The sequence below is a fragment of the Salmo salar genome, chromosome ssa13, assembly GCF_905237065.1.
Source record: "Salmo salar chromosome ssa13, Ssal_v3.1, whole genome shotgun sequence".
In the NCBI taxonomy this organism is placed as follows: Eukaryota; Metazoa; Chordata; class Actinopteri; order Salmoniformes; family Salmonidae; genus Salmo; species Salmo salar.
In genome coordinates this window covers 93,197,239-93,222,749 of record NC_059454.1, presented here as the reverse complement: position 1 = coordinate 93,222,749, position 25,511 = coordinate 93,197,239, and the positions used below count along the sequence as shown (strand labels likewise).

Here is a 25,511-nt window from a genome sequence, read left to right as displayed (position 1 = left end):
AACGTCTCATCCAAAAGACGGCAAGAATTGCTCCAGAAATCTCAGAGATCAGGTGGTAAACTCTGATTTACCACCCCAGAATATCCCTACACAACGTTTATTTGCACCCCTACTGGATGGAAACTACAGGTATAATGGCTGTGCTCAATGCAATGGCACTTATAAATGTAGATCCTTCAAAACACCCCAAAATAGGGAAACAGATCCCAATCCAAGGTGTTATCACATGCTCCACTAAGGAAGTTATTTATCTTATAACTTGTCCTTGTGGTAAAAATGATGTGGGTAAAACAAAGCGCGTATTAAAAGTACGTATCTCAGAGCATCGTAACACCATTAGGTGCAAAAACTTGACGTACCCAGTTGCAGCCCACTTTTTGGAAGTGAACCACTATTTTGTCCCTACGTTATATTGGCATCGAACATGTCACCCTCCCTAGGAGAGGGGGTGACCTCGACAATTTATTGTTAAAACGAGAGGCTGCCTGGATCTTTAATTTAAAGACCCTTGCTCCCTTCGGTCTCAACGTAGACTTTGATCTGAAGCCATTCTTGTGATTTTGATATTCATTGTAAATGTTTGTAGGCCTATTTAGCCAAATTGTATCTATGACTATATGCTATCCATTCATGTTTTTTATATGTTCTATTTATATCTGTAAATCAACCAATGACATCAAGGTGAATGCACCAATTTGTAAGTCGCTCTGGATAAGAGCGTCTGCTAAATGACTTAAATGTAAATGTAAGCCACACCCGGCCATGATCACAGACACCTGTGTGTCCTTTGAAACTTTATAAACTAGTGACCCGCAGTGTTTGTCATTACACCCTGATGAAGACAGCTTGTCTGTCCAAACGCTGGATATTAGATTATTCAATCATTGCATCTGAGCTCCTAGAATGTGCAGCTCTCCTTTTTGTTTTCATGGGTTTGGGATTTGAAAATCAGTATCACTCACAGAGACAGAAAACCTTGATGATTTGACATTAACTATATTATTATTATTATTATAATAATAATAATAATAATATACAGGTTGACTAATGAGCAGTGATCATTCAGCTCCTGGCAAGAGAGGAAGAAGGCTTCAGTACCAATCGTCTATGCACAACATTAACTTTTACATTCACAGTACCATAGAAATGGCAGGTAGCTTAGTGGTTAAAAGTGTTGGGCCAGTAACCAATAAGGTCGCTGGTTCGAGTCCCGGAGCTGACTAGATGAACAATCTGCCAATGTACCCTTGAGTAAGGCACTTAACCCTAATTGCTCCAGTAAGTCACACGGTACTAGGAACCCATCACACTGACTGTACCTGTGATATTATAGCTGCTGTACTCATGCAACAGGCAACAGGCGCCAGCTGTACAGAATGTACTCAGGTCACTAAGGTAGTGTATGAGTCAGTGGTCCAAGCAGCGAGTTCTTGTCTCTGTGTTCATAGCAATAAAATCCAGTTAATATTTAACAGCCCTAATGAGCTGCACTTTCATTCTCTGCTCTCACAAATCTGGATTTCTTTACAACTTCCAACTGTTTTGTATCATTCAGACATCTTTTGATTTATTTATTGCCAAACACATTTAGGTTAATTTTGTGAACATCTGGTCATGTCCACTGTCAAACCACCTTTCTTTACTTCCTTCTCTCACCTCTTCATTGGAACACATCCATAAATGTCCCAAAATGCAGGGTGTCAGTGATTTAGAATCCATCTTTATTGGCTAACGACCAAACCTTGAACACACAGAGCTATAGTGAGATGAGGACTTGGGCAGAGAGAGACATTCACAGTAACGCTGCATGTAGGCTAATCATAGAACAGCCACCTCTCCTCCTCCTCCTCCTCTGTCCTCCGCGGTGCCCCCCTCTTCTCCCGCCTTCTCCTCCCCTCTTCTGCTCAACTTAGTTTCCATGACCAAGCCTCTCCTGGTTAATTAACCTGTCTCCTAATAGCGCTGCATCTCTCCAGGGTCTCCTGGCCTCCACCACTCTCTCTCTCTCTCTCTCTCTCTGTGTTCATCTTCAGTGATATACCGGAGGTTAACAGGTGTTGTGGTCTGAATGCACAGAGAGCGACATCATTCCCATTCAACTCAAGAGGCTGGATTGAATAGGATTTTTTCCCCATCCTTTATTGCTAAAAAACTGAAACATTTGAGCACTGATTCAGACAGGTGGTTCTATGCTGTTCACAGAAAGAACCAGAGACTGGCAGAACATTCTGCTGCTGTTGTTCTGCCGTCAGTCACGACTTTCAAACTGATACCAGTCAGTGGAAGGAACATAGTCTATACTTTTATGGTACAGCAGGGGTTGAAGTATTCCCCTTGTTTCTGTAATGTATTAGCCAGTTGATACAACCCAAGGCAGAAAGACTTCCAACATGTTGAAGAGCTCTCAGCATCCGGTAAAGATGAAAATCCTATATGACTTCATTCACTTATTGTTCCATCTCTGATTCATTGATGGCCTTTTAATGTCTCTCAGTTAACTTTCCATATGTTCTGCTGATAGCCTGACAACATGGTGTAAAAAGCTCCAAAAGCCCAGGTACCTGACCGCAGGGCGATGCTAGGAACACAGCAGACAACAGAAACTAACTTGACAGTGACAGTCGGTGCCAGGGAGATGATGCTGACATGGCTAAGTGATGGATCCAGAGGTTACCTGCAGGTCACGTGCTCTCCTCTAGTCTCTACAGGTTCCATTTTTCTTCTGCTCCATGCACTCTGCCATAGGAGAGCTAAAGTGCAGGGCCCTGTCTGACTATACTACACAAAGCCCACCTGCTCCCTGCAGCCTGCCCCTGACGAGACCCCTGATGATTAGGAGACAAGGAGAGGAATGACTTTCTGGATGTAAACAGGGCACCTGCCGCCCCTTACACCCCCCATCCCTAGGCACTTTGTTCAGCCTGCTCTCACTCCCCTGTGGCCCACTTAAGCGCTGTGCTCCACTGAGCAACTGCATGTTCTACAAAGCCACGTAGAAACAAAGGCCACTGAGGAGGGCAACACTCGCGTAGCCTCTCCTTCACCCTTCCCGGCTCCTTCCTCCCCATTTGACTGACAGCTGAGGAAATGGGGAGGGCTATTACATCAGAGCAAGATGTCATCACATTATCAGAGCCAATAAAGGTGCAACTTGAATGGTGTAACCAAAATGAATACAGTATGCTGAAAGTCTAAAATACTGATGCCTCCTATATCCATTTCCACTATGAGACTGATAGCAAGTGGATTGTCCAAAACCTAAAAATGTATTGATGAATGTCCTGAAACAACATGTTTTGGAGAGGGGTTGTAACACTGTGGAAGAAAGGCAACCCCAAATAAAGAGGCATGCATCATGTTAGACCTATGTGGCAGTGAGTACGTTTCCATGCACACCAATAATGTGGTTTTAAAATGATTATGGTAGTAGACAGAGTATGGCATTAAGCACAATACGGTGGTTAACATAACTATCTTAAAATCGGTGTACGATCATAATCAAAGGAAAGCATGCGCCGATTAAAACACCTGGTTTTCTGAGCAATCGTTCAAATTAGGAGGACACGTAAACACCTTAAAAATCGGAGCTACAGCAATGCATTATCTGCTCATGTGTTAGCACCACCCGAGCGAGCCTCCCCCTTTCCCTTACAATTATGGAACAGGACTACACAAGTGATACAGTACACCTTGTCATGTAAAAACACAATGAGATGACAGAGGTGGGCTTATTTAAACATGTGAAGGTCTCCTGTTCAGTCAACAATGTCTGATCCACATGTAGTGTACACAGGCTGCTGTGCTGTAGATAAGAGAACAAAACACCCAGTTTATGCTGCTAAGCTATGAAAATGGATGGATGAATAATTGAATTAATCAGCTGCTCTTTAAGTGATTGGAAACGGAACAGGATCCAGGGAACAGGTGGCATGGTCCTATTTTTGCCCTACACCTGACTTCAGGTAAGTGGTAATGTGATCTGATAACTAGCCGTTTCTGACAGCCTGTCCTCTGTCCACAGAGGTGCGTGTGTGTGTTGCCTTAAACATCTATGGAGAGGAGAGGGGAGGAATCGGCTGAATATAAATCAAGAGAGGGAGTCACACACACACGACAGTGGTTGCATGTTCCTATGAAATAGGCCTAGCCTATAACTAATGGGTCCTATTTAACAATGTAGAACAACAATAGCATCAAAAGACAGTCTTTCAGATGCTCATGATTTAGACTTTCAGATGCTCATGATTTAGACTTTCAGATGCTCATGATTTAGACTTTCAGATGCTCATGATTTAGACTTTCAGATGCTCATGATTTATTTTAATTTGATTTATTTCACCTTTATTTAACCAGGTAGGCAAGTTGAGAACAAGTTCTCATTTACAATTGCGACCTGGCCAAGATAAAGCAAAGCAGTTCGACACATACAACAACACAGAGTTACACATGGAGTAAAACAAACATACAGTCAATAATACAGTAGAAAAATAAGTCTATATACAATGTGAGCAAATGAGGTGAGATAAGGGAGGTAAAGACAAAAAAGGCCATGGTGGCAAAGTAAATACAATATAGCAAGTAAAACACTGGAATGGTAGATTTGCAGTGGAAGAAAGTGCAGAGTAGAAATAATGGGGTGCAAAGGAGCAAAATAAATAAATAAATACAGTAGGGGAAGAGGTAGTTGTTTGGGCAAAATTATAGATGGGCTATGTACAGGTGCAGTAATCTGTGAGCTGCTCTGACAGCTGGTGCTTAAAGCTAGTGAGGGAGATAAGTGTTTACAGTTTCAGATATGTTTGTAGTTCGTTCCAGTCATTGGCAGCAGAGAACTGGAAGGAGAGGCGGCCGAAGGAGGAATTGGCTTTGGGGGTGACCAGAGAGATATACCTGCTGGAGCGTGTGCTACATGTGGGTGCTGCTATTTAGACTTTCAGATGCTCATGATTTAGAACTAGAGTCCTCAGATCACAGCAATAACTTTACAATCAAGCTGTGCAAATAATCATTAAGCTAATTCTAATGTGCTATGTACTAGAGGTCGACCGATTACGATTTTTCAACGCCAATACCGATTATTGGAGGACCCAAAAAGCCGATACCGATTAATCGGACGATTTAAAGAAAAATATTTCTTTGTAATAATGACAATTACAACAATACTGAATGAACACTTATTTTAACTTAATATAATACATCAATAAAATCAATTTAGCCTCAAATAAATAATGAAACATGTTCAATTTGGTTTAAATAATGCAAAAACAAAGTGTTGGAGAAGAAAGTAAAAGTGCAATATGTGCCATGTAAAAAAGCTAACGTTTAATTTCCTTGCTCAGAACATGAGAACATATGAAAGCTGGTGGTTCCTTTTAACATGAGTCTTCAATATTGCCAGGTAAGAAGTTTTAGGTTGTAGTTATTATAGGAATTATAGGACTATTTCTCTCTATACGATTTGTATTTCATATACCTTTGACTATTGGATGTTCTTATAGGCACTTTAGTATTGCCAGTGTAACAGTATAGCTTCCGTCCCTCTCCTCGCTCCTACCTGGACTTGAACCAGGAACACATCGACAACAGCCACCCTCGAAGCAGCATTACCCATGCAGAGCAAGGGGAACAACCACTCCAAGTCTCAGAGCGAGTGACGTTTGAAACGCTATTAGTGCGCACCCGGCTAACTAGCTAGCCATTTCACATCGGTTACACCAGCCTCATCTTGGGAGTTGATAGGCTTGAAGTCATAAACAGCGCAATGCATTGCGAAGGGCTGCTGGCAAAACGCACGAAAGTGCTGTTTTGAATGAATGCTCACGAGCCTGCTGATGCCTACCATCGCTCAGTCAGACTGCTCTATCAAATCATAGACTTAATTATAACATAATAACACACAGAAATACGAGCCTTAGGTCATTAATATGGTCGAATCCGGAAACTATCATCTCGAAAACAAAACGTTTTTCCTGTCAGTGAAATACGGAACCGTTCCGTATTTTATCTAACGGGTGACATCCCTAAGTCTAAATATTCCTGTTACATTGCCCAACCTTCAATGTTATGTCATAATTACGTACAATTCTGGCAAATTAGTTCGCAACGAGCCAGGCGGCCCAAACTGTTGCATATACCCTGACTCTGCGTGCAATGAACGCTAGAGATGTGACACAATATGCAGGTTTAAAAATATATACTTGTGTATTGATTTTAAAGAAAGGCATAGATGTTTATGGTTAGGTACATTGGTGCAACGACAGTGCTTGTTTCGCAAATGTACTTGTTAACCTGTTAGGGCTAGGGGGCAGTATTGACACGGCTGGATAAAAAACATACCCGATTTAATCTGGTTACCACTCCTACCCAGTAACTAGAATATGCATATACTTATTACATATGGATAGAAAACACCCTAAATTTTCTAAAACTGTTTGAATGGTGTCTGTGAGTATAACAGAACTCAAATGGCAGGTCAAAACCTGAGAGATTCCTTTACAGGAAGTGGCCTGTCTGACCATTTCTTGAACTTCTTTTCCATCTCTATCATTTACTAAGGATCTCTGCTCTAACGTGACACTTCCCACGTCGTCCATAGGCGCTCAGAGCCCGGGAAAAAACAGAATGTCGTCATTCCAGCCCCAGGCTGAAACACATTAACGCCTTTCTCAAGTGGCCGATCAAGGGACACTGGGCTTATGCGCGTGACCCGACCGCCCCCGCCTTTGGGATTTTTTCCTCTGTTTGCCGAAAAGGAGATTCCCTGTCGGAATATTATCGCTTTTCTACGAGAAAAATGTCGTAAAAATTGATTTTAAACAGCGGTTGACATGCTTCGAAGTACGGTAATGGAATATTTAGAATTTTATTGTCACGAATTGCGCCATGCGCGCGACACTTCTTTACTATTTCGGATAGTGTCTGGAACGCACGAACAAAACGCTGCTATTCGGATATAACGATGGATTATTTTGGACCAAACCAACATTTGTTAGCCGTGATGGCTGGGCTATCTACTGAGAATATTGTAAAATGTGCTTTCACCGAAAAGCTATTTTAAAATCGGACATATCGAGTGCATAGAGGAGTTCTGTATTTATAATTCTTTAAATAATTGTTATGTTTTTTGTGAACGTTTATCTTGAGTAATTTAGTAAATTCACCGGATGTTTGCGGGGGGTATGCTAGTTCTGAACGTCACATGCTAATGTAAAAAAGCTTGATATAAATAAAATATGAACTTGATTGAAGAAAACATGCATGTATTGTATAACATAATGTCCTAGGGTTGTCATCTGATGAAGATCATCAAAGGTGAGTGCTGCATTTAGCTGTCTTCTGGGATTTGGTGACATTATATGCTGGCTTGAAAAATGGGTGTCTGATTATTTCTGGCTTGGTACTCTGCTGACATAATCTAATGTTTTGCTTTCGTTGTAAAGCCTTTTTGAAATCGGACAGTGTGGTTAGATTAACGAGAGTCTTGTCTTTAAATAGCTGTAAAATAGTCATATGTTTGAGAAATTGAAGTAATAGGATTTTTAAGGTTTTGAAAATCGCGCCACAGGCTGCCAGTGGCTGTTACGTAGGTGCAAGCGTCCCACCTAGCCCATAGAGGTTAAATCAACACCCGTTTGGCGAAGTAGGCTGTGATTCGATGATAAATTACCAGGCACCGCATCGATTATATGCAACGCAGGACACGTTAGATAAACTAGTAATATCATCAACCATGTGTAGTTAACTAGTGATTATGTTAAGATTGATAGTTTTTTATAAAATAAGTTTAATGCTAGCTAGCAACTTACCTTGGCTTCTTGCTGCCCTCGCGTAACAGGTAGTCAGCCTGCCATGCAGGCTCCTCGTGGAGTGCAATGTAAGGCAGGTGGTTAGAGCGTTGGACTAGTAACCGTAAGGTTGCAAAAACGAATCCCCCCTGAACAAGGCAGTTAACCCCCGTTCCTTGGCCGTCATTGAAAATAAGAATGTGTTCTTAATCTGACTTGTCTAGTTAAATAAAGGTGTAAAAAAAAGAAAAAAAATATAAAAATAAATAAATAAAATTGGGGGAAAATATTTCCCCAAAAATAAATACAATTAAATAAATAAAAATATTGGCAAATCGGTGGCCAAAAATACCGATTACCGATTGTTATGAAAACTTGAAATCGGCCCTAATTAAATCGGCCATTCCGATTAATCGGTCAACCTCTACTACGTACATCTGCAGCGATCGGTTTGCTGCTTGGATAGCTGATGTTTAAAGTTAGTGAGGGAAATATAGGTCTCCAGCTTCGGCGATTTTTGCAATTCGATCCAGTCATTGGCAGCAGAGAACTGGAAGGAAAGGCGGCCAAAGGAGGTGTTGGCTTTGGGGATGACCAGTGAGATATACCTGCTGGAGCGCGTGCTACAGGTGGGTGTTGTTATCGTGACCAGTGAGCTGAGATAAGGCGGAGCTTTAGCTAGCAAAGACTTTTAGACGACCTGGAGCCAGTGGGTCTGGCGACGAATATGTAGCGAGGGCCAGCCGATTAGAGCATACAGGTCGCAGTGGTGGGTGTAATATTAATCAGAGAGGCAACAAAGAGACCAAAAATAACCCTGAAGGAGCTGCAAAGCTCCACAGCGGAGATGGGAGTATCTGTCCATAGGACCACTTTAAACCGTACACTCCAGAGCTGGGCTTTATGGAAGAGTGTCCAGAAAAAAGCCATTGCTTACAGAAAAAAATAAGCAAACACGTTTGGTGTACGCCAACAGGCATGTGGGAGACTCCCCAAACATATGGAAGAAAGTACTCTGGTCAGATGAGACTAAAATTGAGCTTTTTGGCCATCAAGGAAAATGCTATGTCTGGCGCAAACCCAACACCTCTCATCACCCCGAGAACAACATCCCCACAGTGAAGCATGGTGGTGGCAGCATCATGCTGTGGGGTTGTTTTTCCTCGGCAGGGACTGGGAAACAGGTCAGAATTGAAGGAATGATGGATGGCGCTAAATACAGGGAAATTCTTGAGGGAAACCTGTTTCAGTCTTCCAGAGATATGAGACTGGGACTGAGGTTCACCTTCCAACATGACAATGACCCTAAGCATACTGCTAAAGCAACACTCGACTGGTTAAAGGGGAAACATTTAAATGTCTTGGAATGGCCTAGTCAAAGCCCAGACCTCAATCCAATTGAGAATCTGTGGTATGACTTAAAGATTGCTGTACACCAGCGGAACCCATCCAACTTGAAGGAGCTGGAGCAGTTTTTCCTTGAAGAATGGGCAAAAATCCCAGTGGCTAGATGTGCCAAGCTTTTGAGACATACCCCAAGAGACTTGCAGCTGTAATTGCTGCAAAAGGTGGCTCTACAAAGTATTGACTTTAGGGGGGTGAATAGTTAAGCACGCTCAAGTTCTGTTTTTTTGTCTTATTTCTTGTTTGTTTCACACAAAAATATATTTTGCATCTTCAAAGTGGTAGGCAAGTTGTGCACATCAAATGATACAAACCCACAAAAAAGTCAATTTTAATTCCAGGTTGTACAACAAAATAGGAAAAATGCCAAGGGGGTGTGAAAAGTTTTGCAAGTCACTGTCAAAAAAACACACACACACACACACACACACACACACACACATACACACAGTTGAAGTCGGAAGTTTACATACCCCTTAGCCAAATACATTTAAACTCAGTTTTTCACAATTCCTGACATTTAATCCTAGTAAAAATTCCCTGTCTTAGGTCAGTTAGGATCACCACTTTATTTTAAGAATGTGAAATGTCAGAATAATAGTAGAGAGAATGACTTATTTCAGCTTTTATTTCTTTCATCACATTCCCATTGAGTCAGAAGTTTACATGCTACCAAATACGAATTGAGTGTATTTCCTTTAAACTGTTTAACTTGTGTCAAACGCTTCAGTAGCCTTCCATAAGCTTCCCACAATAAGTTGGGTGAATTTTGGCCCACCCTTTGTGATGGCCACTCCAATACCTTGACTTTGTTGTCCTTAAGCCATTTTGCCACAACTCTGGAAGTATGCTTGGGGTCACTGTCCATTTGGAAGACCCATTTGCGACCAAGCTTTAACTTCCTGACTGATGTCTTGAGATGTTGCTTCAATATATCCACATCATTTTCCTCCCTCATCATGCCATCTATTTTGTGAAGTGCACCAGTCCCTCCTGCAGCAAAGCACCCCCACAACATGATGCTGCCACCCCCGTGCTTCACGGTTGGGATGCCTCCCCCTTTTTCCTCCAAACGATGGTCATTATGAGCAAACAGTTCTATTTTTGTTTCATCAGACCAGAGAACATTTCTTCAAAAAGTATGATCTTTGTCCCCATGTGCAGTTGTAAACCGTAATCTGGCTTTTTTAATGGCGGTTTTGGAGCAGTGGCTTCTTCCTTGCTTGGCGGCCTTTCAGGTTATGCCGATATAGGACTTGTTTTACTGTGGATATAGATAGTTTTGTACCTTTTTTCTCCAGCATCTTCACAAGGTCCTTTGCTGTTGTTCTGGGATTGATTTGCACTTTTCGCACCAAAGTACGTCCATCTCTAGGAGACAGAACGCGTCTCCTTCCTGAGCGGTATGACGGCTGCATGGTCCCATGATGTTTATACTTGCGTACTATTGTTTGTACAGATGAACGTGGTACCTTCAGGCGTTTGGAAATTGCTCCCAAGGATGAACTAGACTTGTGGAGGTCTACAATTTTTTTTCTGAGATCTTGGCTGATTTCTTTTGATTTTCCCATGATGTCAAGCAAAGAGGCGCTGAGTTTGAAGGTAGTCCTTGAAATACATCCACAGGTACACCTCCAATTGACTCAAATGAAGTCAATTAGCCTATCAGAAGCTTCTAAATCCATGACATCATTTTCTGGAATTTTCCAAGCTGTTTAAAGGCACAGTCAACTTAGTGTATGTAAACTTCTGAACCACTGGAATTGTGATAAATAATCTGTCTGTAAACAATTGTTGGAAAAAATACTTGTGTCATGCACGAAGTACAATTCCTAACAGACTTGCCAAAACTATAGTTTAACAACAAATGTGTGGAGTGATTGAAAAACGAGTTTTAATGACTCCAACCTAAGTGTATGTAAAATTCCGACTTCAACTGTGTGTGTGTGTGATATATATATATCACACACACACACATATTATTATTCTATTTTACAAATTTTAGAATTTTTCTTACACTTTCACATTAGAGCATTTTGTGTAGATCATTGACAAGAAAAAAAGACAATCAACTACATTTTAATCCCATTTTGTAATAACAAAATGTGGAAAAAGTCAAGGGGTGTGAATACTCTCTGAAGGCACTATAAGAGTCATTTCTTGGCTTGTTTGTCAGGGGAAGGTAATGTGAGGGAGCTCACAAACAATTAGGGTCAGGAGACCCACCAAGACCCACTGTGCACCTGTCACCCATCTCCACACACACCTGTTCCTCTCCCCTAGCAGGACCAGAGGGCTGCGGCTGGCTGCAGAGAACTCCCAGTGGACCTGACTTTAAAGAAGGATAATGCAACATAAAGAAACCTGGTGCTTTCCCTTCCTCGCAGAGGGGTCCAAATCCATCTATAATGATCATCCAAGAGGACATAAGAGGCTCAAAATCACTAGGAGGAAACTGATAATCTATATAGATCCATGTGTCTCTACACTTTCATTGACAATTTGCTGTGAACAACTATACAATAATGTAGCCTATAATTTATCAAGTAAAAAATTGTCTGTCGGTAAGGAGTAGTATGAGAGGATATTTTATTTTTTGATCTGGGCAGCAGGCCTATACACCGCTCTTGACTGAGCAAACACCAAACTAGCATTCAGTGCAAAGATGGCTAGGATATTTCCATGTTGCAGATTAATAAAACTTGTGGTGCACCTTAATGCAAATTGCAGAGGTTTGAGAGAGTAAAAAGGGTGTTCAAAGCCTTTTTAATGATGCTTTGGTGGAGAGAACTGGGATACAGCCCTGATAATTACTACAAAGCCACCCAGTCTATTCCAGATACAATAATAATTCCCACTTTAAGAACCTGACTGTCTGCTGCCCCTTTCATTGTCCCGGCGACTCTACACTGCTCTCCGTTTTCAAGGAGGGTCAGAGAATGTAGGCCTTAACGCAATGACATCTGAAAACCCCAGGTACAATCCCAGTTAGTATTGAATATTCAAAAGTTATGAACCTCGTATTCCGTGCCATGAATGTCTGTGAGATAAAGAGACATGACTGTCATTGCAGTAAGTTTTAGGGCAAATTTCCCCTGCTTGGTTGAATCAGTGGGCGCGTTCCTCTGTCCAGCTGTTGCTGACATCTGCCAGATCTTACAACGCCTGGATAGGTATTTTACCTATCAGCCAACCATGTCATATGTTATAGCAATCTGTCAGTCAATGACACAGTTGATGACATAACATACAACCATTGGCTGATGCATGCAACGTCTGAGCAGGGGAACACGACCAGTGAGTCTAGAACAGAGCTGAAAAAGGGTGGTTACACTGCCATTAACCCATCAGTTAGCTACCTTCCCAACCCCACAAGTAACAACAAAAAAAAACTAAACAAAAAACAAACACCTGTCATCAGGTTCAGTTTGTTTTTGATCTGCCAAACAGCAGTTATTAGCCTAATGTAACTTGTCAATTGAAGACATTTGATAGATGACTGCATTTATTATTTCTGCTTTGTCTTCAAGATGACAGTATCAACTTCACTCTTCTACCTGCTCACAGCACAATTCCATCTCTCTCTGACACACACACTACAACTGTAGCTAAATGTCAATGTGATAGCAATTGTTTCTTTTACTTTTTGCATCAGTTTAAACAATTCTAACGTTAGCTAGCTAGTGCTCTGTGCCATAGCATAGGCATTTCAAACTGGCTAGTTAGCCATAGCTAGATAGGTTATGACTTATGAAACTAGCTAGCTGGTTAACGGGTAATGGATTGTGATGACACATTCAACAACAAAAATGATATCAATAACCATTGAAAGATTTCGCTAAAGTAGTTAACTAGCTAACTTGGCTAGCCGCTCTCGCTTAACACAGGGTTAACTACCGAAGCCTTTGTGGCACCTGCTCCGCAACGCTAGCTACAAAGGAAGCTAGCTGGTTAACCAAGTGTATGCTAGCAAGCAAAGACAAAAGGGAGAAGCTACCGCTAACCTCAATTAGCAATAATTACTGAATGAACATGGTAGCTCGAATTGATTTAAAATGCCAAAGCAAGTATCTACCTATATTTCGTATAATATTACTGAAAATGTGCGGTATCTTGACAGCCATCATACCAGGAAGTTGGCGATGGTCATTGAAAGACACAAATCAGACACCTGCTCTGACTGTATCTAGCTAGTTGCTAACTAGCGTTAGCCAAAACAAGCTAGCGTGCGTTAGCTGTCATTGCACGGCCGATGAGCCACAGCAAACTCGGATAGGATAGCTAACGTTAGCAAGCTAGCAACATAAAACATTTTTTTTGCGTATAAACGTTGTTTATTAGCTTGCTAGTTTAGCTACTTTCGCAAATAAGCACATTGCTTTCTAACGTTACCTGGAAGGAAATAACATTAACGTTATCTCAGCTAGCTAACCATATAATAAAGGAGAGCAGATATGAATTTGCTTATGACAAAAATAGCACGGTAGACATTTTATAAAGTATAATCATTTGGCGTGAATTAGAGAAAACACATGCTGGTATAAATAGTAAGTATATTCAAACCTGGGCTGAGGACTGGTTGATGAGGATGAGGATGGTGTGGTGGTAATGATGGAACGAGAGGTTGTTGTTGTTGGTGGGTTACAGTCGCCAGGACTACGGTGACTATGGCGCTGCCTCACAGGGCAACAGTTGCTGTAAAACTCACCGGGCGCAACCTAACGTGAGTATTCTGTAGGAGGAGCTACAAGGATGGATGTGGTGCTGAGAAATAAAAAGATGATACAAGAAAACCAGCTTTAGTATTATAAGCGGTATTGCAATTAATTAAGGAGGATGTTATCGTAAATATAGAGAATCATCAATTTACTCAGCGGCTCTGCTGCAGTGCGTGGGACGTCTGGAAACATTGAGGTGGATAGGAGTGTACTGTTTATGTTTCATCTAATCTAATGTATGAAAATTGTGGATAAAAATAATGTCATAGAATAGTTCATTATGCTCACATTACAACATGGAAAACAGTATTAATAATCGCATTAGTTCATTGAATCAAGTTGTTTTCCCAAAGCGGGACTACCGTGCACCACTGGGTGATAAAGAGTGGTTGAGATAACAAAGAAAGGAGGCAACCCGCTCCCACTCTCTCATTGTCGCACGCACACACACACACACACACATCTGTGATTTTTAAGACGATCTAAGCGTGAAAGCTACAGACAGATCATGTATATAAAAAAATTTGTTTTAGTGATATACATCATCTCATTAAATGATTAGACTATTAGACAAATGTCTATGTTATTGAGGGACATTTTATAGTTTCTGTCTAAATAATGGTCCCTCAATGCCTTTCAATACATAATTGCTTTATTCCATTACACATTTATGTATAACAGTAGATAGACATGCCTTCTTACAAAAACCTAAAATATTCTCTAGGCTCAATCATACATTTTTTTTATTTAAAAAACAACAATTGAAAGCTGATTCCTCAACATATTCACACAAAAATATATTTGATTTATCGAAGGACATTCTGTTTTATGAAATGAATACATATGCTACGAAGAACAACACACATGAAAAAGAGCAACACACATACGCCTTCAATGTTCTTCTTATGGTATTTACATTGAATAATTCCATAAAAGGAGGGACAATATTTTGATATAACTGTACAAATTCATTCAATTAATGTAAACATGAAAACATCCTCCAAATCTCAATATCATTGGCATCCACAGAACTGTGATTTGTTTTCAGTATACAATCTTTAGGAGGCACTTTCATTGTGGGCTTAGACTCTGAGATCTGATGATACTGACTTGAATGAAGACAGCATCTAAAGATGTCAGAATTATCATGACTTGCCATGATGAAAACAATGTTCATTGAACAATATCAGTTAATAAGTGATGTGGACATGTTCATTTTGCCTATTTAATTAAAGCTACTAAATGTCCGCTCTTGTCTACAGTTCTCACCCAAGATGGGCATCACACTCAGGTCAATGTCAAGGAACATGTAGCTGAAGAACAATATAGTTGTTGTACGAGTTGTATTACAGAGTATCTGTTTTAGAAAAGAGGTAGATTTGCTGACGTCACCCCTCAGTGTAGATACAGGAGAGCTGGCTAGGGCAACGGTCCACTGCACTGACATGTAAATAAGCATCCTCTGACATCACTGGCACTGGGTTAACAAGCAGATCCTGTGATGCACCCTGCAGGTCATATACTGTGGATGCAACAATAACACACAGAGTCATTATTATAAGATAGATGCAAATGAATGCATGTTGATCCGTAATGTACTGTATTGTCCTTTGTGTCTCTTTATTACCTGTGAGCCCAAACAGAGCTCTTTGGGAGATGTCTAGTCTGTTCTGAGTGGTGAATGTTGGAGAAAGGCTATCATCAAACTCTGGGATCTCCATCAGGTGACAGGAGTTCGTCTGCTTGGTGGATTTATGTGTACCATTATTGTATAATGGAGAGTACACCATCTGGATCTGACCACTAAAACCTGAGGAGGAAAAGAACAGGTACTTCTTGTTATTTTAATTTCCGAATAGATGAAGGGGGAGACTGTAGTATCTGTTTTCATTCTCTGATGTTACCCTATTTTCATCTTCATTAATTTTTATTTCTTCAAAAGCGCCTTGGCTTTATTTTAATTTAATTTATACATTTGATTTGAACAGGGACAATTTACAACAAAACATAAAAGTCTCAGAAGTAAGAAGTGATGTGTTGCACCAGAGCTAACAGCTCATTTACATAATCTACGTCCCCAGGCAGGTGAACAATAAACATGAAAACATTATATACAAACAGGCAACCCACTGGGCACAGATGTCAATTCAACGTCTATTCCACGTTGGTTCAACAACACTTTATTTAAATGACGTGGAAACAATGTTGATTCAACGAGTGTGTGCCCAGTGGGAACATACATTCATAGACATATTAAAACCAGAGGTCATATCTTTCTCTAAATACGGTATAGATAAAAGTAATAATAGTAATAATACTTAGTTGAAGTTCTATGAACCACTACAATCACCATGGCATCTTATTGAAGAACTCTTATTCACCTGATATATAAAAACAATAGAAACGTTGCACAGCGTGCTTGTGTGAACACCTTGTCAACATTAAGTGCTGCTGTCCAGTAGGAAAAAAAGTGATATCTATTTTAAGCTATGATTGAGAGTGAAGCTGCTTCTTCTTTCCTACGTAGAAGAACATCAGCCACCAGCGCACAACTGATAGAAATAAGCCAAGATCAACCTACAGAATGTCAAACCACCCACACAATTCTTTAATAGACTTTTTCATAATAAAACAAACAATAACTCTCATTGCAGAGTAGAAATTTCCCGGAGGAATTGTACCATTGTTTTCTTTCCCCAGGCACATTTCCACAGTCAATAAGCGAATCCCCTCTGTAGGTGCAGGTGTAATTCTATGTAGATCTCTGTGATGCATTATCGAATGTCACTTTTGACATTCCAAGGAAGGATATCACCAACTTAGCACATTAACACCTAATAGATGCAGCAAACATATGAGGTACCTGTAGTTAGTAGGTGTCATTTACCTGGGTGTTGGTCTGTGTTTACTACAGGAGTGTGACTGGGATGATTCAGGGGTGTGCTGGTCTTTAGGGATAAGACAGTAGGATGGTGAGTGTGAGGACTGGAGGGGCCAGGCAGTTGGTGTTGGTGGGACCCGGGGTTGAGTTGGTGGGTGGACCTATCAACAAACCTGAAATGTTTCAAATATATGAGTGAATATCAGGCTGTTAAAATGAGACATACAGTCAGCTACAAAAGTATTGGGACAGTCACACATTTGTTGTTGTTTTGGCTCTGTACTCCAGCACTTTGGATTGGAAACGATACAATGGTTATGAGGTTAAAGTGCATACTGCCAGCTTTAATTTGAAGGTATTTTCATCCATATTGGGAGAACCGTTTAGAAATGAAAGCCCTTTTTGTACATGGTCCCCCCTTTTATTGGACCAAATGTATTGGGACAAATTCACTTATGTGTATTAAAGTAGTAACACGTTAAGCATTTGGTCCCATATTCATAGAACGCAATGACAACATCAAGCTTGGTTGAATGCATTTGCTATTTGTTTTGGTTGTGTTTCAGATTATTTTGTGCCCAATATAAATTAATGGTAAATAATGTATGGTTGTAACGCCCTGGCCATAGAGAGGGTTTTTTTGTTCTTTATTTTGGTTAGGCCAGGGTGTTACATTGGGTGGGCGTTCTATGTTCTTTTTCTAGGTTTTTTGTATTTCTTTGTTTTGGGCCGTGTGTGGCTCCCAATTAGGCACAGCTGAAGTTCGTTGTTGTTGATTGGGAGTCACACATAAGGAGCATGTTTTTCCTTTGGGTTTTGTGGGTAATTGTTTCTGTTAGTGTTTTGTACCTGACAGGACTGTTTTGCTGTCGTCTTTTGTTTATTTTTGTAGTGTTCTCTTTTTCATTAAAAATTCTAATGATGAACACATCCTCTGCTGCGTATTGGTCCACCTTTTCCGACGATGACTTCTCTGTTTCATCTGACGACGAAGACAGCCGTTACAATGGTGTCATTTTAGAGTCACTTTTGTTCTAAATAAGAATATCATATGTTTCTAAACACTTCTATATTAATGTGGATGTTTCCATGATTAGCCTATGGATAATCTTGAATGAATCGTGAATAATGATGAGTGATAAAGTTACAGACATACAAATGTCATACTCCCGGTAATCATGGCAACATCCACATTAATGTAGAAGTGTTTAGAAACATATTCTATTCTTATTTAAAATAATTGTGACTCAAAACAATATACACAAATTATAGCTAACAGTCTGCACTTTAACCTCATAGTCATTGTATCATTTCAAATCCAAAGTGCTGGAGTACAGAGCCAAAACAACAAAAAATGTGTTACTGTCCCAATATTTTGGAGCTCACTGTAATTTCATCTGCATACCTTCTGCACAACATCATGATGCTGTTAACCCTCCTCTCTGCCTCAAACCACTGGAAGCTCTTATAGTCAAAAGACACACAATATCATGATGCCGTGAACTCCACTCTGCCTCAAACTACTGACAGCTCTTCAGTCAAAAGACACTTACAAGTAGATGTCTGTTTAAAAGAGGCAGCAATTCGTAACTGAGGCATGGTAACATAGCACACTTCCCCGACTTTAAATAACCAGATAAAAGTTTCTTATTTAGCAGACGGTGTGTGAGAGAAATCTTAATGACCAGTTTTTTTGTTGTTGTTGCCCAGACTGAAAAAAAAATATTTTCCCAAACTAAGCATCAGAAAGTAAGAGATAAGAAAATGCTTCACAAGGCAAAACAATGAGTTGCTTGAATGCTTTTATTGTGTAGCTGTAAACCTTTTTCATTTTTCTTACGGGCACCAGTGTAATTAAAATAATTGAGGTGTTTACAATGCAATTGATTATGGGAATAATGATGAACAGGCTGAATGAGTGAATAACGAAATCACATAAAGGCAGTGAAGGAAATGTCAACAGGGATTTCACAATCGATTTAACATCTAGAAAGGTAATAACAGCAATTCTCTTCCCCCAGCCTCTGAATGGTATTTTTCAGATTTTCAGATTCACTTATTGAATTCCTGAACCACTCAAGTTGGTGCCTATAGCTTCCACTAATGCAGGCCCTTGAGACCAATGACCAACGCTTTCAATGGCTGATTGTGTACCCAGAATCCTGTGGTGAATGCTGCGGCCTACCGCTGCTACCAGGACAATCCATGTCAGTGAGAAGCCATGAGCATCTGGCTGCCCAAAACGGCAGAAAACACTCATTCTCACCGCCTTTGAAGTGCATGGAAGAAGTTATGTTTTTTTTGTGAGCTGACCAGGCAACAGTGTTGCTGGCCATTCCCAACCTGTAAAACCTCTTCTCAACAGCTCTCTTCACAGCTGAGATGCAGCGTGCCACAAAAAGCCTATTGGAGTCTTTCACAAGGGGAGAAAATTGTGCTTTATTTTAATCAGATTATTCTAACTATGAGCCTACTGCCATAAAGCCATGACAACCGATGTTTAAGTACTTATTTGTTGCAGATGAGAAAAAAATAGAGAAAAGGGGAGAGGCATTGGAATCAGTCATGGCTACAGGGACTGTGCCAATGGGAACTCAAAATGAATAGAAAATAGCAAGTCGCTTGCCCAACAGATGCAACTGAGCCTGCAGGATCTCTTCACAGAAAGTAGATGTGAACACGTTTAAAAAACCAAACCACTTTAACGGGATGGATGAGAAATATAACCATCTATTCACCATTGTCTGACACATTGTGAGAGAGTTGGACATTATGCAACCAGTGATGCCATTAAAACACATATCTGCCCATCAATGTCTTAGACACACTGAGACAGAAAAAAAGTATCTGCCAGGAGCCATCAATAGAGTATGTTGAAGGGACTGTAGATTTCAATAGGACTAGGTAAGGTCTGTCACTATATAAAGGTATAATTGTCCCCTGCAGAATACCAAGAACGCTGGTAATCGGTAACCCAGTAGGGGAAAGAGCAATGATGTATATAAACCCTGGATTGCTGAAGCTATGTATTGGCCAGTGAGAGGCTTTGAAGCCACCGGTCGGCCATACTGGCACTCCCCTTAAGGAGCAGTAGAATGAATAGAATTCTACAGTATTTCAATTAAATGTTTCAAAGACCAAATTATACACTACGTGATCAAACGTATGTGAACACCTGCTCATCAAACATCTCATTCCAAAACCATGGGCATTAATATGGAGTTAGCCCCCCCTTTGCTGCTATAACAGCTTCCACTCTTCTGGGAAGACTTTCCACTAGATGTTGGAACATTGCTGCGGGGACTTGCTTCCATTCAGCCACAAGAGAATTAGTGAGGTCGGGCACTGATGTTGGACGATTAGGTCTGAATTGCAGTCGGCGTTCCAATTTATCCCAAAGGTGTTTGATGGGGTTGAGGTCAGGGCTCTGTGCAGGCCAGTCAAGTTCTTCGAACACCGACAAACCATTTCTGTATGGATCTCGCTTTGTGCACGGGGGCATTGTCATGCTGAAACAGGAAAGGGCCTTCCCCAAACTGTTGCTACAAAGTTGGAAGCACAGAATCATCTAGAATGTCATTGTATGCTGTAGCGTTAAGATTTCCCTTCACTGGAACTAAGGGGCCTAGCCCAAACCATGAAAAACACCCCCAGACCATTATTCCTCCTCCACCAAACTTTACAGTTTGCACTATGCATTGGGGTAGGTAGCGTTCTCCTGGCATCCGCCAAACCCAGATTCATCCATCAGACTGCCAGATGGTGAAGCGTGATTCATCACTCCAGAGAACATGTTTCCACTGCTCCAGAGTCCAATGGCGGCAAGCTAAACACCACTCCAGCCGACGCTTGGCATTGCGCATGGTAATCTTAGGCTTGTGTGCGGCTGCTCGGCCATGGAAACCCATTTCATGAAGCTCTTGACGAACAGTTCTTTGCTGACGTTGCTTTCAGAGGCAGTTTGGAACTCGGTAGTGAGTGTTGCAATCGAGGACAGACGATTTTTACGCGCTACACGCTTCAGCACTAGGAGGTCCTGTTCTGTGAGCTTGTGTGGCCTACCACTTCGCGGCTGAGCCGTTGTTGCTCATAGAGGTTTTCACTTCACAATAACAGCACTTACAGTTGTCCGGGGCAGCTCTAGCAGGACAGAAATTTTGCGAACTGACATGTTGGAACGGTGGCATCCTATGACAGTGCCATGTTGAAAGTCACTTAGCTCTTCAGTAAGGCCATTCTACTGCCAATGTTTGTCTATGGAGATTGCATGGCTTTGTGCTCAATTTTACATACCTGTCAGCAACGGGTGTGGCTGAAATAGCCAGATCCACTAATTTAAAAGGGTGTCCACATACTTTTGTATATATAGTACATTTATTGAAGTATTTTGTTGTTGTAGTGAGGACAGTAACATAATTTTCCCAAAAATTATACTTAAGGTAATTTTTTTAATATGTTTTTTTAATCTTTATGTTTATCTTACATAATATAATTTAAAAGTATGCATTAAGGTGTCTGTAATAGAATAAACGTGGCAAAAACAAATGTTGACTTTAATAAATGCATTTCTATAGCTTCCAAAAACTTTTTTACACTGGCAGTGGTGCCAAGATAGAGGGGTGTGGGCTTCAAAACAGCGCCCCCTGTCAGTCATCTAGTGTATATATTAGATACTACTTGTTTGATATTACTGCACTGTTGGAGCCAGAAGCATAAGTATTTCGCTACACGTGCAATAACATCAACTAAACATGTGTACGTGACCAATAACATTTGATTTGATAAATCATTGGGAGCGAGACTGAAAGACAGTTCTTAAGGCAATGACTTCAGAACTTTCATTAGCCAGCACTTGTCATAACTGTGAAACACATGAAATGTAAAGTTCTTCAAACTCTACACAAGACCTGGAAAAATGACTGAATTCTCAGTCTCAAGGAAGGAACATTGAATGCAATTATAAACATCCTTGCATGACTCCTACTCCTATATGTTTATTACAGTGGAGGCTGTTGGGGGAGAAAGGCTCATAATAACAGCTGGAATGGAGTAAATGGAATGGTATCAAAAACATGGTTTTCATGTGTTTGATACCATTCCATTCACTCCGTTCCATCCATTACACGCCATTCCAGTTATTATTATGAGCCATCCTCCCCTCAGCAGCCTCCACTGGTTTATTATAAATTGATTATTGCATTTATGGTGAGAATACTTCATTACAGCGATATAAATATGTGACTAAATATGACTATGATGAATGGTTTAAACAGTATCCCCTTTTCTAGTTCAAGACTGTCTCTTACACTTTTTTACATTTAAAACAGAATTACAGTATATTACAGACACATACAGTTTTAATATGTTTTAATATATTATAAAAATGTAATGTAAAATGTAATATGGAAATGGTCTCACCATCAATGTCTTAGAAAATGATTTCCACAATACCACAACGGCAGCACATACTAAGTGACAAAAGTCAGGGACGTTTAGCATGGTCCAGGTTGTGACAGCTGCCTATGAATTGTCATAATCTGACCATAGAAAAAACACCATTGTACGAATAATAATTGTTTATCCTAAATGCAAAAGTTCCCTCCCCATATAAATGTAAAACTGGCAACGACACTAAACAAACTCTAGAATTGCCTCACAGTCAAAGCTGAAAAAACGTATGTGGTGAACTCAAATAGATTAGTTAAATAAAGGTAAAATAAAAAATAAAAAAACAAATAGACTAGAAGACTAATAATAGTCTTTCTGCTCTGTGGCTGTATACCTATAACTGTCCTGCTGGGGGCGCAGCAGAGCCAGGTGTGAGCTCTTTGAGGAGGGTTGGCCCTGTGGAACAGCTGGAGGGAAAGGGATGGATAGAGACACACAGTGGCTAGACTGCCCACTGGTCAGTAGATCTATCAAACACAGACAACAAAGGAGATATGGATACACCGAACAATGCTACACACAACACAAGTCTAACTCAGACTCAAACTAAGGAGTATAAGAACATACACTTCATGACCAAAAGTATGTGGACACCTGCTCGTCGAACATCTCATTGCAAAATCATGGGCATTAATATGGAGTTGGTTCCCCCTTTGCTGCTATAACAGCCTCTACTCTTCTGGGAAGGCTTTCCCCTAGATGTTGAAACATTGCTGCGGGGACTTGCTTTCATTCAGCCACAAGAGCATTAGTGAGGTCGGGCACTGACGTTGGGTGATTAGGCCTGGCTCGCAGTTGGCGTTCCAATTCATCCCAAAGGTGTTCGATGGGGTTGAGGTCAGGGCTCTATGCAGGCCAGTCAAGTTCTTCCACACTGATCTCAACAAAACATTTCTGTATGGGCCAAATCCAGGTTCGTCCGCCGGACTGCCAGATGGTGAAGCGTGATTCATCACTCCAGAGAAGTGTTTCTACTGCTCCAGAGTCCAATGGCGGTGAGCTTTATACCACTCCGTTTGACGCTTGGCATTGTGCATGGTGATCTTAGTCTTGTGTGCAGCTGCTTCGCCATGGAAACCCATTTCATGACGCTCCCGACGAACAGTTCTTCTTTGGAACTCGTAGTGAGTGTTGCAACCGAGGACAGACGATTTATACACGCTACTCGCTTTAGCGCTCTGCGGTTCTGTTCTGTGAGATTGTGTAGCCTACCACTTTGCAGCTGAGTCATTGTTGACCTAGACTTTCCACTTCACAAACAGCATTTCCAGTTGACCCGGGGCAGATCTAGCAGGGCAGAAATTTGACCAACTGAATTGTTGAAAAGGTGGCATCCTATGATGGTGCCACGTTGAAAGTCACTGAGCTCTTCAGTAAGGCCATTCTACTGCCAATGTTTGTCTATTGAGATTGCATGGCTGTGTGCTCTATTTTATACAGCTGTCAGCAATGGGCGTGGCTGAAATAGCCGAATCCACAAATTTGAAGGGGTGTCCACATACTTCTGTATATACAGTGTATGAAACCATGGCCTTTCACATTCTAGTAAGGCTATATTTGCCAGAACTACTGTACTAAAGGCACTGTCAATGCATGTGAAAAATGCGTACCTGTGTAGAGATCTAGGGAAGGTATTGGTGATTGGCCCAGCTTGCTGTTAATCATGTCCAGAGGAGAGAGGCTGGGTAGCAGGGGTTGGATGGTTAGACAGTCCGTTAATGCCTCTTGGCTCATGTCAATAGATGACCTCAGCTTTAGACCAATCACATAGAAACAGACGTACAGAGATCAGCATAAATGCAAGTAGAGAATAAAGTAACTTGCTAATGAAAGAAGCTGTGAATGTGGGAGAACGCATTTGTAAACTATACTTTCTTAAAATAGAAACAACTCACCTCCTGTGTCTGGTTGTACAGTATCTATGGTTACATAACCTTAACTCGAAGATAGAGTTAATGAGCATGATTTTTATCAACAGGAACTTTTAATAGCCTGAGTATTACAACACAGCAAAGCAAATCAACTAACTAGTGAAGATGTATAGAATATTATGTGTAGGCATAGTGTACTGTATGAGTGGATGTGTTTGTGATACAACAGAAGTGTCCCCATCACATACAGTAAGTGGGGAAACTAAGAGGCAGTGAAAGACAGAGAGTGAGAGTGTGTCTAAAGAGTCTAAAGAGACATTGAGACTGCAGTCACACTTTGACTGCAAAGTGTGATTGAGCTGATTATCAGGTATAACTGTTAAGAGCAGAGTCCAGGCAGCCCCATACTGACCTTCTTCCTCAACTGTCTCTCTTTGGATGAATGGGATTTGATGTGCTTGCGCAGGGAGCTGGGGTCAGTGTAGCGCTTTACACAACCAGGGATCTGACACGCGTACGGCTTCTGCACAAACACACAGACACAAAATGTAAATTATATCACAAAACCAACAACTTTCGGCTTTCAAATCAAATCAAATGTTATTTGTCACATGCGCCGAATACAACAGGTGTAGACGTTAGAGTGAAATGCTTACTTATAAGCCCTTAACCCCCAATGCAGTTTAAAGAAAAATAAGTGTTAAGTAAAAAATAGATAAGTAAAAAATGTAAAAGAACAAATAATTAAATAGCTGCAGTAAAATAACAGTAGCAAGGCTACAGTTGAAGTCGGAAGTTTACACACACTTAGGTTTGAGTCATTAAAACTCGTTATTCAACCACTCCACAAATGTCTTGTTAACAAACTATAGTTTTGGCAAGTCGGTTAGGACATCTACTTTGTGCATGACACAAGTCATTTTTACAACAATTGTTTACAGACAGAGTATTTAACTTATAACTCACTGTATCACAATTCCAGTGGGTCAGAAGTTTACATACAATCTATTTTGTGAAGTGCACCAGTCCCTCCTGTAGCAAAGCACCGCCACAACATGATGCTGACACCCCTGTGCTTCACGGTTGGGATGGTGTTCTTCGCCTTGCAAGCCTCCCCCTTTTTCCTCCAAACATAACGATGGTGATTATGACTAAATAGTTCTATTTTTGTTTCATCAGACCAGAGGACATTTCTCCAAAAAGTATGATCTTTGTCCCCATGTGCAGTTGCAAACCGTAGTCTGGCTTTTTTATGGCGGTTTTGGAGCAGTGGCTTCTTCCTTGCTGAGCGGCCTTTCATGTTATGTCGATATAGGACTCGTTTTACTGTGGATATAGATACTTTTGTACCTGTTTCCTCCAGCATCTTCACAAGGTCCTTTGCTGTTGTTCTGGGATTGATTTG

The 25,511-nt window shown here is 40.8% G+C and overlaps 2 protein-coding genes across 3 annotated transcripts in view; both read right to left on the bottom strand.

The window, feature by feature from the left end:
* Positions 1–13,921, bottom strand: part of LOC106568181 (transcription factor RFX3) — a 32,898-nt gene extending 18,977 nt beyond the window's left edge. For both annotated transcript variants that reach the window (XM_045692426.1, XM_045692427.1), the window contains exon 1: positions 13,752–13,921. The gene's annotated coding sequence lies outside the window, so the exon portion shown is untranslated. The remainder of the gene's footprint in view (positions 1–13,751) is intronic.
* Positions 13,922–14,540: 619 nt separating this feature from the next.
* Positions 14,541–25,511, bottom strand: part of LOC106568182 (zinc finger protein GLIS3) — a 34,494-nt gene continuing 23,523 nt past the window's right edge. The window contains exons 5-10 of the mRNA XM_014138290.2: positions 24,519–24,629; positions 23,846–23,987; positions 22,570–22,702; positions 16,794–16,960; positions 15,534–15,716; positions 14,541–15,428 (exon numbers count right to left, since the gene is read on the bottom strand). Coding sequence (XP_013993765.1) covers positions 15,295–15,428; positions 15,534–15,716; positions 16,794–16,960; positions 22,570–22,702; positions 23,846–23,987; positions 24,519–24,629 — 870 coding nt within the window. The 3' untranslated portion in view covers positions 14,541–15,294. The remainder of the gene's footprint in view (positions 15,429–15,533; positions 15,717–16,793; positions 16,961–22,569; positions 22,703–23,845; positions 23,988–24,518; positions 24,630–25,511) is intronic.